This window comes from Sander lucioperca, chromosome 21 (genome assembly GCF_008315115.2).
Source record: "Sander lucioperca isolate FBNREF2018 chromosome 21, SLUC_FBN_1.2, whole genome shotgun sequence".
NCBI classification, from domain to species: domain Eukaryota; kingdom Metazoa; phylum Chordata; class Actinopteri; order Perciformes; family Percidae; genus Sander; species Sander lucioperca.
Window position 1 is genome coordinate 16,314,384 of NC_050193.1, and position 13,863 is coordinate 16,328,246.

The 13,863-nt window shown below is 39.6% G+C and overlaps 2 protein-coding genes and 1 long non-coding RNA gene across 10 annotated transcripts in view; 2 read left to right on the forward strand and 1 right to left on the reverse strand.

Moving 5' to 3' along the window:
• The window catches only part of card11 (caspase recruitment domain family, member 11), a 26,561-nt gene extending 17,715 nt beyond the window's left edge, over window positions 1–8,846 (reverse strand). For all 4 annotated transcript variants that reach the window (XM_031320652.2, XM_031320649.2, XM_031320650.2 and 1 more), the window contains exons 1-3: window positions 8,579–8,846; window positions 643–842; window positions 349–486 (exon numbers count right to left, since the gene is read on the reverse strand). In XM_031320652.2, the coding sequence (XP_031176512.1) occupies window positions 349–486; window positions 643–832 (328 nt within the window). In that variant the 5' untranslated portion in view covers window positions 833–842; window positions 8,579–8,846. The remainder of the gene's footprint in view (window positions 1–348; window positions 487–642; window positions 843–8,578) is intronic.
• LOC118494144 overlaps window positions 6,105–13,863 on the forward strand; it is a 25,528-nt gene continuing 17,769 nt past the window's right edge. Inside the window, exons 1-2 of the long non-coding RNA XR_004896221.1 lie at window positions 6,105–6,481; window positions 9,680–9,689. This is a non-coding gene — a long non-coding RNA (uncharacterized LOC118494144). The remainder of the gene's footprint in view (window positions 6,482–9,679; window positions 9,690–13,863) is intronic.
• ap5z1 (adaptor related protein complex 5 subunit zeta 1) overlaps window positions 11,287–13,863 on the forward strand; it is a 12,396-nt gene continuing 9,819 nt past the window's right edge. For 3 of the 5 annotated variants that reach the window (XM_031320656.2, XM_031320658.2, XM_031320659.2), the window contains exons 1-4: window positions 11,287–11,467; window positions 12,612–12,749; window positions 13,084–13,264; window positions 13,703–13,850. In XM_031320656.2, coding sequence (XP_031176516.1) covers window positions 11,427–11,467; window positions 12,612–12,749; window positions 13,084–13,264; window positions 13,703–13,850 — 508 coding nt within the window. In that variant the 5' untranslated portion in view covers window positions 11,287–11,426. Of the gene's footprint in view, window positions 11,468–12,611; window positions 12,750–13,083; window positions 13,265–13,702; window positions 13,854–13,863 lie in introns of all 5 variants that reach the window. The other 2 variants (XM_031320657.2, XM_031320660.2) reach the window with 1 other exon arrangement.

Genomic DNA, 13,863 nt, shown 5'->3' on the forward strand with positions numbered 1-13,863 from the left:
GTTTGTTTCTTTGTCAGCAGGATTACAGAAAAAACGGTAGTTAACTATATACGTCAACATTTGGAGCGGATCCGAATCACACAGGGACGATGCACCAATTATTCGTCATTTCCGATAACATTGCGAGGTCTTCTAGTTTTAAAAAGCAATCACATTTTCAAGGTTGCCTATAATGATCAGATCTTTTTTTCACTTAGTTTGATACAGTCAGTTCAGAAATACAGTTTATTGTCCATTAAAACCCATAATAGTCAAACTGTAATATTAATTATCTGTGCGGTAAGTAAAAGCTGTGTGTCCATGCATAGGTGTGCGTCGTGTGTCTGCATCCAAAGGTGTGTGTCTCACCTACGATGGTGGAGAAGCGTCTCGTGGGCTCCTTCCCTGTGACCAGCTTGTACAGTTCAGGGTAGTAAAATTCCAGACTTTCCAAAAACGCCACATACCCCCGCTCTCCTTTAGTGTGCAGGATGTCAAGTAGACGGCCTGACAGATTGATTGACATACTTTAAGTTCAATACACAGAAACATAAATGCACTTTCTCTCACTGCACACAAACTCAGGTTAAGAGGGTGAGAAAACTATTGCGTGAGGACAACATGACTGATACACACTGTATGCACACACATCCCTCTACCTACTTGTGCGGTTTGCTTTGGAGACCAGCAGCATGGAGTTGAGGATCTCATCCTCGTCCTGTTCATCCAGGACTTTGCACTGGCGGAGGTAGGGGGTGAGCTTTGCCGGGGAGATGGTGCGACACAGTTCGTAACGTTTGCACTCCACCTTCTCCCACAGCGCCTCCACGTCATCATATGTCCCGTTTTCCATCTCTTAAACCCTGAAAAGTAGTAGTACTTTCTTTTGTTTATGTCATTTTGCATCATCACAACTGATTCAAAGAGATGCTCACTGCAAGGGAGCACTACAATGTGTGTGTGTGTGTGTGTGTGTGTGTGTGTGTGTGTGTGTATGACTATAGATAGATAGATAGATAGATAGATAGATAGATAGATAGATAGATAGATAGACAGACAGATAGATAGATGACTTTATTTATCCCAAATTGGGAAATTACTCAGTTACAAGCAGCAAGGACATACACACATACTCACTCATACACATACAGAAAAAACAAGAAATATACTAGAAATAATAAATAAGATTAAAAAATAAGATAAAATAAGATAGCAAAGATAAAAAAAATGCCAGAACTAAAAAAAAAAGGGATGAAAAAGAATGTACATGTATATACAAGTATAGAATAAAATGTACAACCTACATACATAGTATATCTAACAAAATAAAATATGTATTATATTAAATATGAGGTAACCAGTGTGCAAGTAGCATAATAGTGCAATATTGTATGTGTGAGGTAATGAGATAGTTATGTCACACACAGCTGTGAATTGTTGTATGGCAATGTATCTTACTCAAATCAGATTACAACATTACATTCAAGTCTATCAATATTAAATGTTGGTGGAGAAATCTGTGGTTGAATGCAAGGAAAGCAGGAACATAGATGTGATTTTTTTTTTTTTTTTTTTGGGGGGGGGTGGTTCTGAGGCACCACAAGCTGTAATCATGTTTTAGTTTACATGTGGTTAGTTGTGTACAACTAAGGGAGATTAACCGAATAAATCTGTTCTGTTTTGTTAGCCGTGTTAGTCATGCTACTCTGAGGGCTTTTCCTCTTCCTGCTTTGAGGGAAAGCAGGCTGAGGTAATCACAGCCACACACCCAAAAACAATGGTTTTAAAACATGCTGTTGAAGTATTTCTATACATATATTTCCTTACTATACTGAAGTGAACAATTAATAATTATAATAAATAATTTATGGCATATGGCTATTATTTTTTTTATAGCTATGCTAGGTTTAGGGTAATGTTTCAACAACTGTTGGATGGATTGCCATGAAATTTGATACACACATTTACATTGTCTCCCTCAGGATGAAGTGTAAGCCTATGTTGACTTTAATCTAGAGCCAGATGATGCCTCGAGTTACATTTTAAAGTCTTCACATTTACTCGTCACTTTTTGTTGTACAAAATAATGTCAGTGTGGTTTTAAATGTATTGTTAATAGTTATTTTTTAAGATAAGAAAAGATAAACCTTCATTGTCATTGCACAGAGACCCATACTGTACAATGAAAAGTGAATGCTAATGAACTGAAGGTGCATTAGAGATAAAAACAAGATAGACAATACATAGCTGAAAACAAGAATAATTTAAGACATAAAACACTAAGGACAGGACAGGAAAAATATTGCACATGATGTATGATTATTGTAATATTATTGTGTGATAATAAAGGCAAGTTGTGGAGGGGCGGTGTCGGTGTTTGATTGACAGCAGCTAGCAGAGTGCCAGTGTCACCATAAGCCAGACCCTCCTCCAAAGCACGCTAGAGGAGAGTCTGGCTACTCCACATAGCATTCGGGGATGGGAGGAAAACGTGCTCTGGTTTAATGGCATTTCTTTAAACCAATCACAATCGTCTTGGGCGGTGCTAAGCAGAAGAAAAGCCGCTGTGCCGCTGCAAAATAGGCTCGGAAGGAACTTGTTTTGGTGGAACGTGTACGTTTAAAGTTGTTTTAGCTGCACAACAGAAAACTCAGATTGGACAGATGTACCCTGTAGAGATCTGAGAAAAGTCCTCATAAATCAACCAGAGTTTAAAATGCCAACAAAAAGGAAGCCTAGGCAGCGGATATACGTATCTTCCTACGGCAACAGGGCAATCCTGGAAGTGGAACATCAAGGATATAGACTACACCATAGGTCACATGAGACAAAGTAAACTAACTTGACAATATCCTACATGAAATTGGCAGACAGCCTTTTGTTAGTGGCAGTTAATATACAAATATTACAGCCAAAACACAGATTTTTGGATATAAAAAGTATTTTTTTGGACCATCTCTATAATTTGATTAGTACTGATACTGTTGAAGTTACAATTATAACGTATGTTTTAGATTAGACAGAAGTCTCTTAGGTATAAAAAAGGGCATTTCATCTTTGCTTAATTTTAAATTTTAACAGGCCGAAAACGGTGACGTCCGGCGGAATATTCAGCGGCAACGGAGCAATCCCAGAGGTGGAACGTCGTGGATATATAGACTATACAATGGCTGACAGGGGTGGGGATGGTTGTAAAACTTTTTATTTTTTTATTTTATGTTACAACAAACCCCAATGACAACTAAACCCACTTTTTTCAGAATGCCAAGACAGTTGGTGTGAAAAACGGAGGGGTGTGCTTGCACATGTACTAAATCTGCATCAGAAGAGATGAGGCAGGGAAAGACAGTAAGGTCTGTCCCTAAAGAACACTCTTATCTGCCATGTGACATTGAGCAGACACTGCAAGAAATTAGGAAACCTCAGAGAACAAAGATCGCGACAGCTGTCAAAAGTCTAGAGGATGCCTTGACTGAGCACTTATATTGGACTCACACCACATGAGGTACTAAGCATCTGACAGTTGCAGGTAGCGAGTTAGACCTTAGTTAGAATTGGTTATTGAGTATTTGCTGTAATCATGTTTAATTCTTCACTCTTATTGTTACAACTTAACATGAACATCAATTAATCAATTCTGTGATATAGTTGGAGAAGTTGGAAAGAGGATTTGTGTTGTAGACAAATATTGGTACTTTATGTCAAAATTTGAGAGATCTAACACAAACATTTTGCAAGTTATAAGTGCTGAGGAAAAATGTTACAACCATGCCCAGTCTTCCCTACATTGACAGGCTGCATTAATGTGCTGCAGCTGAGAAGCTAATAAGCTATCTAGCCTTGTTTGGTCACTCACTTAACAAGCTGGGGTGCAGCACAAAACGTGTTCATGTTTGCAACAAGCTAACATCAGCTAACATTATTTACAACTGACATGCCTCTTGATCATTGATGATTATCTGCAAAAGAAGCATGTGAGACTTCATGAGGAGTGAGGCCTTGCTCATTTGGGTCCCACACATTCTCTGCTTCATCCGTTTCCCTTATAAACAACATATACTTTAACCAACTGACATCTTTCCATTTACCTCTCCTTTTTTTTACTTTTCCAGAGACATATTTCTACACTCTTTATCTTCTTCTCACTCCCACTTGATTTCCTCTCTCTTATCATTTCACTCACAAACACACACACTGTCCATGCATCTCTGGGATTTGCATGCCATCTGGCCATGTGGGTGTTATCCTACAATCCTGCTTTGTGACTTGTAGCCTACATATAGGCAAATCAATGCTACCTGATGCCATTACTCATGTAAACAAACACAATCACACACACTTTTGCATACAACTGTCATCTGCACCGTGCATGTGGAAATTTGCGCTTGTAAACATACAGACAGATGCTGGTTAAAGTGTAAAGGATGCAGCAGCAATGCCAGTTTCTAAATAACAACACCACTCAGATCTTCAGTCAAATCCAGCTCATTTCTCTGACTTTCTCTGTTATATTATTACATTTTCAAATATTTAGACCCTCAGACAGTGAACAACGTCAATGATAAGCTGCTTTTCGTTTGAGGCAGACAGAAACATCACACAATCTCAAGCTATTATTTCTATGTAGTGTGTAGTGTATATACTGCCACAGTCACAGCAGATGATAAAACCGCAAGCGCTCACACCAACACACACCCGTGTACTCATGCAGAAGTACACAGTGCATGCAGACACACACACACACACACAGACCCCTTCAGTAACCACATACATGTTTCCTCTTCTCTCTTCTCTTATTTTGGATGTCATTACCGAGAAAGCTCATCCTTGCTTCCTCCTTTTCACACCAGATGTGGAGGAGTAGCTCTCTTCCTCTATTCTGTTTTAGTCCTCTCAGTCGGCCACTTTTCTTTATAGTATTGTGGTCAGGGGAGTTGTTTTTTTTTTTTATAGCAGTCTACATGTGTGTGTGTGTGTGTGTGTGTGTGTGTGTGTGTGTATGCGTGTCCTCGCACTAAACCTTGTATTTTTCTCCTTTTTTTTTCAGCAACTGCAGACTTAAACAAAGGCAGACACACAAACACGACTACTTACTGTCTTGCAGGACTCTAATGCACTGAGCAACGCGGTTGTTGTTTCCATTATTTTCTAACACCCTGCTCAGTATTTCAACTGTTTACCACCTTGCCTTGCTCTGATCACAGTTACCGGGGTTACTACTGCTAACATTAGCACTCTGAATATAAGTTACCCTGCTCTTTGCATCTGGAAATTCATACTCAATGTAAAATCTGTGTTGTCGAACACCATGTCGTCAACATAGAACGTATTATAGTCTCCAACTAACATTATTTATACATCCATATATACATATCATGTGAGCACATAATGTACAGTATGATTACATTTTTTGGACTAATGCCATGTTTGAAAATGCATCATCATTGCCAAAATCAAACTAGTGTAAAACCTTCACAGACTTATAATTTGCAATGTGCTTTTAAGCATAGCCGTGCCATTTAAAATGAAGTCTGAGGGAGAAATATTTTCAAAACTAACATTGTAAATTATAACATTAAAATATAAATGAATTTAGTCCTACATCATACCAATATAAGAAACTGAGAAATTAAATCTGCTCTAATGATTTATATTGACTAATTGTCATTTCATTGCGCAGCACGTTGTCTAAAAGTATATAGTTCAGTTGGGTTTCAATTTGTCACAGGAGATTTCACGTAGATTTGTGTAATCTAAAGCGTCAATATCTCAGATTATCAGTATAAAGCGAATAAAATATTATCTGCGCTGGAAAGCAGTAAAGTGTGCGGAAAATAGTGACTGCATAACAAACATGGAAGTACTCATTTTCTGTTGTGCACATCACTTTGTTGGGGCCACACTGTCTCCTTTGTGATGCACGAGAAAGCAGCATAACTTATTTATGTTAAGACCTGCACTTTTTGCTACAAAGACATCTTGCTGGCCTTGCAGCTTGCCTCACATCCTCACAGCATCTGCATCCAATAACCAACATTAGTTAGTCTTCATGTAATCTATACTCTTTCACGTTTCCTTCTCATACACTCTAATGTATAGCTCAGCGCAAATTCTTTCATGAAGACTTCTAAATAACTTCAATCACCACTATCTCTTCCTAAAACTATTCAGCTGTTAAGAGGCGTTCACCTTTCAGTAAACCAACCAAAACTGGCCACGAAATTCATGATCCAATCACAGCATGACATCCTGCTTTAAATGTCTTCTCTCCTTGCTATCAGCTGTCTTTTCAGGCAAACGTGCAACCCTCCTCCCCTTCCACCTCTGGTCATCGTCAATCACGGCAACCTGAGTCCCTTTCCGGCAGACAGCTCCTTCGTTCGGTCTCCGGGTTCCTTCTCCACCATCACCAGTGTCTAGGCTCCATCGAGGGGAATATGTCTGGCTTCTCTACCCCTTTAAAATATTTATATTACGATGGAGTCTAATCCCCAAAGACTCTGTACATTTCATATTATGCTTATGTACAATAAATCTTTGCATATCTGCAACGAAGTCTCTCCTGATTGAAATGCTATTGCTGCTACAATGACTCGGCATCCTTATAACAAGTCAATAACTTTTGTATTGTTGTTTCCGTGTTTTTAGACGAGACATTAAAGTCAATTTAAAGGTTTGATATTTTCTCTTAGTGATGAATATGCATCCATGTTTGCTAATGTAACTCAGAAGCCCAAATGATCTGTATGGAGTTACTTCTACTATGACACAAGTATCACTAATTTCCTCTTTTGTCTTCTTGTATGAACAAACACGTACGAATCTGTCAAACAAAGAGAGCATTATTGCGACCCAGAATTATTACACTCTCAGCCAACCACAGCTATATTCTGCACACACACAAACAAAGGAGGGGGTAAGTGTGCCACTGACCAATAAGTAAAGGAGTTAAGCATGGTGCAATCCAATCCAACATCACATAGGGCACCAAATTCACTGAACTTAAAGAATGGTTTGCTTTCCACTGTTGATGACGTTCCAGATTTCTGTAGCACATGCATCATCATGTTTTTCAGGGTCGACAATATCGGTCAGTGAGACATGGCTCAACGGTCCTAGAGAGGCTGTTTCCCAGGCTTACTGTTAGTGTACTGGACTGAGATTGGCTGGCCGGCTAGCTGATAGGCAGATATGATTGGTTCAGGTGTACAAACCATCATAAAGGCTCCATTGTCTGGCAGAATAGCTGGAGCTCATAGAAATTTGATATGTGGGCTCTGTCCGTGCAAGCTCCTCTAAAGGCTTGCATATGTACTGTAGTTGAGGATTTGTTGTTTGTATGTAATGCATGTGTGTGTGTGTATATATATATATATATATATATATATATATATATATATATATATATATATGTATATGTATATATGTATATATTTGTATTCATGTATTTCTCCGAATGATTTGTATACGCGACAGGAAGACGTTTGCTAAATAAGTACGTTTGTGGTGTCTTGTAATCCCATGTGGGATGGGCCAAAATGTTTCGCATGACACAGAAATAAAATATAACTAACTAACTAACTAACTAACTGTACTGTATAATTTACTTCTTTCTTTAAAAACTAAAACAAACACAAACAAAAACAAATAGGTATTTCTGATGGTTTTTATGTCCCAGTTAGGACAACTGAAATCTTCCAATGGAGCATTTTCTGCATAACATTGTTACCTTTGAAAAGTGAATGCACATTGGTTGTAAGGTGTAATGGAAAGCATTGGTTTTTTTGTTCGTGCATAGTTCTAAAACGGAGGATATCTTTCTATTGCTTAAAACATATTACTATAATCATACAGTCATATTACAACATATTTCAGCAAAGAAATGACATCAAGTTGAAATCAATGCAATCGTGATGAATATGCAGGATGCAATCACCCCAGTGTACTGTAAATGCACCGTAGACTACAAACTTTTCCATGTCAAGCACCGTTAAACTGACACAAATTAGATCTGATAGGATTTTTGCTTTTAGATATTTTATTAGAGAAAGTGTATGAAGCCACTAGGCTACTGTACATGACCTGTGTGTCTCCCCTGCATCACACTCACTGGATCTCATTGTCTTGTGCACCTGCTATTGGAATTCCAAACACTTTGATGATGCCAGATAATTCAGCTATTGTGTTTGCCAAACTAATAACTTCCTTCACCAAAGCAACATTAACTGTCATTAGGCCTAACCACAGGATATGCTGACAACTTTCACAGATGCTGTTGCACATGTGCAAAACTGATCCCATCTGAGTATCAACAAGTTATTTTAAGGGACAAACCTGCAGTTTATTAGAGTTCTAAGTCTAAGTGACTTGAGTTTGGACAGATGTGTAGGCTATTTTAGTGGAGATGACACACCCGCTGACAGACCGCTGCGGTGATCCGGGGTGTAATATCACTTCTCGGCTTCTCGTTTTTTTCCATTCAAACTGACGCACGTTTATAAGTCTGTTCGGCCACTTTTCTAACATAGTTGCTTATTTCTGACGCGATCAGCACTTCACTTACATGCGAAAACAAGAGGGGTAGAGTTATTTTGCCTACCTGAGATGCGGCGGGTAAGTTGTCCAAAGAGTGCAAGGGAAATCAAACTTGGCCAAGGTGTTGTAGCCTGTTTGTTTTTGTTTTTTTGGTGATGTTGCTGTTTTTAAACCGGTTGGTTCACCATCGATGACAGGGGCTTACAGGTTGTCTCCATTTATCCAAAAGAGAGATGACTTTTAAAGAACCGTAGTAGTGATGCATGAGCGCATGGGAGCTGTGGCCCCGATTCAATGTGTGAGGCTGAGAGAGAGAGAGAGAGAGAGAGAGAGAGAGAGAGAGAGAGAGAGAGAGAGAGAGAGAGAGAGAGAGGGAGCGAGGGAGCGAGGGAGCGAGAGAGAGAGCTCGCGAGCGAGAGAGAGAGCTCGCGAGCGAGAGAGAGAGAGAGAGCGGGGGCGGTGTGAGCGCAGATGGAAATAACAAGTGCACTATATAAAGGTGTGGAAGAGCGCCTCTGTCATCAGGTACGGTGGCCGCGTAGGGACCTATTATACCTATTATACGTTTATAATTGGTCAGTTACTCCTTCAGCATGATATCAACACAACAGGCAAAGGATTTCTTAGAACATGGAAATACCAAATGGGAACTGTAGCCTGCTTCACTTCACTAGGCTATCTGGTGACTCTACAGTTTCACAAAATGATAAAATATGTTAAGCTACACTGTTATAAATTATTATAGAACCACAAAAATCCTGCTTACACATTAATGCATTAGTAATAATAATCAATGTATATGCTATATAATAGTGTGACAATCACAGGGGTCATATTTGTTTATGAGTAGCCTACTTTTACTTTATTCATTCAAGCAGCCTACATTTTGCTGATATTACTTAGGCTACGTATTTTTTTCCTATGTGATATTTCCAATGCAGGACTTTTAAAAGTAATGGGTTATTTTTATATTGCAGTAGGCTTTTGCTAAATTAACAAAAGTGACATTGCAATTCTGCATTATTAGGCTACTTTTACTTTTGATACTTTGTACATTTTGTTTCCAATATAGGGCTACTATATATACTTTAAAAACAAATCTTCTCAGTGGTAGATTGAGATCCTTTAACTATCTTATCTACAAAGTACGGGGATGAAGGAGTAGTGGGCCATCTGTATAATACTATAGCCTATCTGAAATGTAGAATTATAAGGTATCACAATGGAAACAGTGAAAGGTAATTACCTCAAAAAGAAATTTAAGTAGCTACTTGAACAAATCAAAATAGCCTGTTTCTGTTGAAAAATTGGATGTAGAAGAAACACCTGTAAATTATGGGTGTTAATCATAGACTGTTAATATTTACAGTCTATGGTGTTAATCCAGCAGTAGACATACAGGCTACTAAAGTAACCAGCTTTAAATACAGTTTTATTTTCAGTTTGGTTCTCACAAGAAAACGAAAATGCAGCTGGGGGGTAATTTGTATAACACCAAAATGCAAGTGTTAAAAACAAAATCTTTTAAACTGTTAAAAAAAATCCATGTGAAACAGAAATTTGAAGTAGGCTAATTATGAAATAGCCTAAAGGCAGTTACACACCAACCAGACGGCCGACCGTCGGCAGAAAAGGCAGTTGGGCTGATCAGTCTCCCCGAGTTGGTCAAAAAAGTGCTAATACGTCTCCATAATAGCAGGCGCCGCTAATCTGTGTCGCCCAAAAAATGAAAACTGGCAGCTGATTGGACGAACGCGTCACATGGGTCTGGCTGCTGCTTCCGGATTTTGGATTTTTCGAACGGCCATTACTGGCGACTCATTCAGAATACGATCTCATATTGTACTAAAATTGTTCACAGAAACGTGTTTCTGAAAACATTTTAAGCGAGAAATAGGCCATGCAGTTGCTGAATCTGTCTTCATTTCAGATCGACTAAGGTCAGTTTAAAAGATTTTCTTCAGATTTTAAGAGACTTAGTCACGCACATCCCCCTTGCCATTTCCGGGTGAGTCTCGACTGCCCTGTCTCCGACTGAGCATGTCAGGTCGGCGAAAATTAAGGCCGACAGCTCCTCCAACGGACGACGGCACGGAACATACCGAACAGACTCGAGTCACTGACCTCGCCAGACTGTCCAACGGCCGATTACCGACCCGGTGTGTAACTGCTTTTAAAGGTGCCCTGCCACACATATTTCATTACTTTGTGGTAATGTCTGAAGTTCTACCATGGACTCTGTAACATTTTTTGTGGAAGAAATGCCTTGGTTAGCTTTCAAGCCACTCTAGCGTGGTATAGAAAGCCTGCAGGAAGACTCAGCTCGATTTGTGCCAGTTCTCATTAATATTCAACGAGCTAAGCTGCTTGACTCTGATTGGCTAACAGCTAGCCAATGAGAGCCTGGCTATCAGCATCCTTTGAATAGTAATGAGCTCAGGCAACACCATGTCAGACTGACCAGCTTTTGTAATTGGCCTGATTTCTCCACTTATTTCTTTTCAGTGGCTAGAGCTGACGGAGGAGGTAGCAGTTCATTTTCACATTCACGACATAACACAGACACATGCAAGTAAAAACGGTTTTGTGTGGCAGGGCACCTTTAAAGTGAAGACAGTGGGTTTCCATCAAAACAAAAGCGGAAAAAACATGCTTTTCTAAGAATAGGCCTATTATTATTATGTTTTACTGGTTGTATAAATATAATCACCTACTGAAGATTATGATTTCATGTTCATTATGGTTTATGGCTATACATTGTGAGTGAGTTACCATTTGCATAGAGCTGCACCATAACTTCCCCTTGGTGAAGACGGAACTAAAGTGACGGTCATGTGATTGCAGTCAGGACTTGATTAGCGACCGCACTGTTTACTTTCCGCTGCAGGAATGCCACCCGACTTTCTTTAATAATGTACTCTCACGGTGCAGAGAGTTTAATTAAACAAGCAAGGTAAGAAAACATAAAAGGAAGAACTTTCTCCACCATGTTTATCTCTTCTCTTCAGCTGGTTCACACACATAGTGTTAGCATTTCCTCTACTAAGCTAACAAGGCTAAAGCTAGGTAGCCTGTCAAAACCGTGCTATGCATTTTTATGTTACTTTTTTTTAATGTGTACGTTCAATAATCGTTAATTTTATAATTCTTTGTCTAGGGTTTCCCCCAGAAAAGTTGTTAGGCGTTGTTAAGTGTCTTTTTTTTTTGACGAGGGCCCGCCTGGGGCTAGTCACAGACTGATGGCAGCGTTAATGTAGAGCCAAATACCTTCTTCTGTGATAACAGAATCATGGACGTAATCGCAAAATTGAGAACTTAAAAAAAGCGTTAAGGCAGATTTATTTGGGCTCTACATTAAGTCAGTGCTAAAAGCTAACTGGATATTTGAAAATATGACTACGTCTAAGTTTCCAACCGAGCCGCCCCACTGTAACTACTTTAAAAAATGTCTTAAAAATACATTAAAAATGTTTCCCCCAGTGACTTAAGCCTGGTGGGAGGGGGGGCATCTTAGGCCCGGTGGACCACCAGGCTTGCAAACCCTGTTTGTCCATTCAAAAGTCTCAAAGGACTTCACAGAGACATAACCATCTACATCTTATAACTTATTCCCTGTTATATATTGTTCTTAAAGTATATTATTTCTCTTCTTGTTTGTCAAGCAATTCTATTAAGCTTACATTCTTGTCTTTTCATAGTCATAGTTAATATTTAATAATAAAGCTATTGCACTGTTCAATCCCTGCACTGTTGCACTTTTGCACTACCACCATGGCACACAGTCTACCATAGCACCTTATCATGGTCATTGCATCACATGGTCAGTCCATACCAGACCTTTGTAATCACTTCACAAATTGCTAACTCTTTAAATTTCTGTGAGTGATTTTTATGTATGTGAGATATACTGTATGTGTGTTTGTTGGGTTATGGTTGTCTAAGCTACTGGATGCCTAACATTTCCCTTGGGATGAATAAAGTAGCTATCTATCTTATCTATATTATCTATCTTCTCTATCTATCTATCTATCTTATCTATCTATCTATCTATCTATCTATCTATCTATCTAACCAGGTGCTCTGTGTGTCATTTCTAGGGAGATTCAGGAGTCTGAGCTGCAGAAGTTTTACAGCAGATTAGTCAAGCTGCTCCAGGGGAAGGAGCTCGGTCATGAGACTATCGACTCCCTGCAAAGGCTGCACCTCATCCTCTCCGCCACCAAGTACACCAGGACGTAAGAGCTCCAACCTACACCTCCCATACACCATCCATGCACGACCCTCTGTTCAGTCACCTTCCTGTCCTCATTCCTTTCAACTTGCTCCATCATTATCCAACTCATTCCTTGTTCACGCCCTCATCCTCTGAAATCCCATTTATGTTTGTGGTAATCTTACCTGCTCTCTTTTAGATAGCAAGCACAAGCACAAACACAAATAGCCCCAGTGTTGAGCCTCACCTTCCCAGTCATCAGTCTTCTATTTCTGCTCCAAAATCTTTAATATACAGCGTGAGCTTTTATTCATAACATTTCTGCCATATGTCTCCTCTGTTGTCATCGACCAAAGGTTGCCTCCAGAGCTTCAGAAGAAGGTTCAATCGCTCCTCTCGTCACCTAAGGAGCATTTTCAGGTGCTGAGCTCAGCTGTGCTCAGAGAGACACTGCCGCTCTCTGGGCAGGAAGGGAACTACAACCAGGAGAACATCAGTCAACTGAACAGCCATGCTGCTGTCCTGCTGCTCTCACAGGTAGGGCTGTCCTCAATCAAAGAAGTTTGTAGTCGACTAACAAACTTTTGCTGACTAATCAATTATTTGACTTAACAGATCTGTAAAACTGAGTTTCTCCACAAAAATATGCAAATGCACCACTTTAAATCTTGTGTTTATCAGAGATGTGCTCATAACCGTCTTGGAAATAAGTCCTTTACTATGGAAAAAAGCTGTAAGTTACAAGTATAAAACATACCATAGTTGGTTTTGGTGTGTGTTAAAGTATATAATTTTAGAAGACTATTTTTTGGTGGCAGTGAAAATACACACACACACACACACACACACACACACACACACACACACACACACTATTCATGGGTTCCACACACAGTGACACATATAAAATAGAGGAGCTTTTGTTTTGTTTTCAGATGACCTAAACATTGTCTCTTGCAAACTAAACCCCAACAGGCTGGATCCAGGGCTGATCTGTCGTCTCTCTGCGCTCAGCTCCTTCGCAGTCTGGAAAGCAGACAGTCGGAGGTGCCAGCTCACTCGCTCACACACACCCTGCCGATCCTCAACACCATCCTCACGCTCAGCCCCGAGTGCCTCACTGACGGTAACGGACA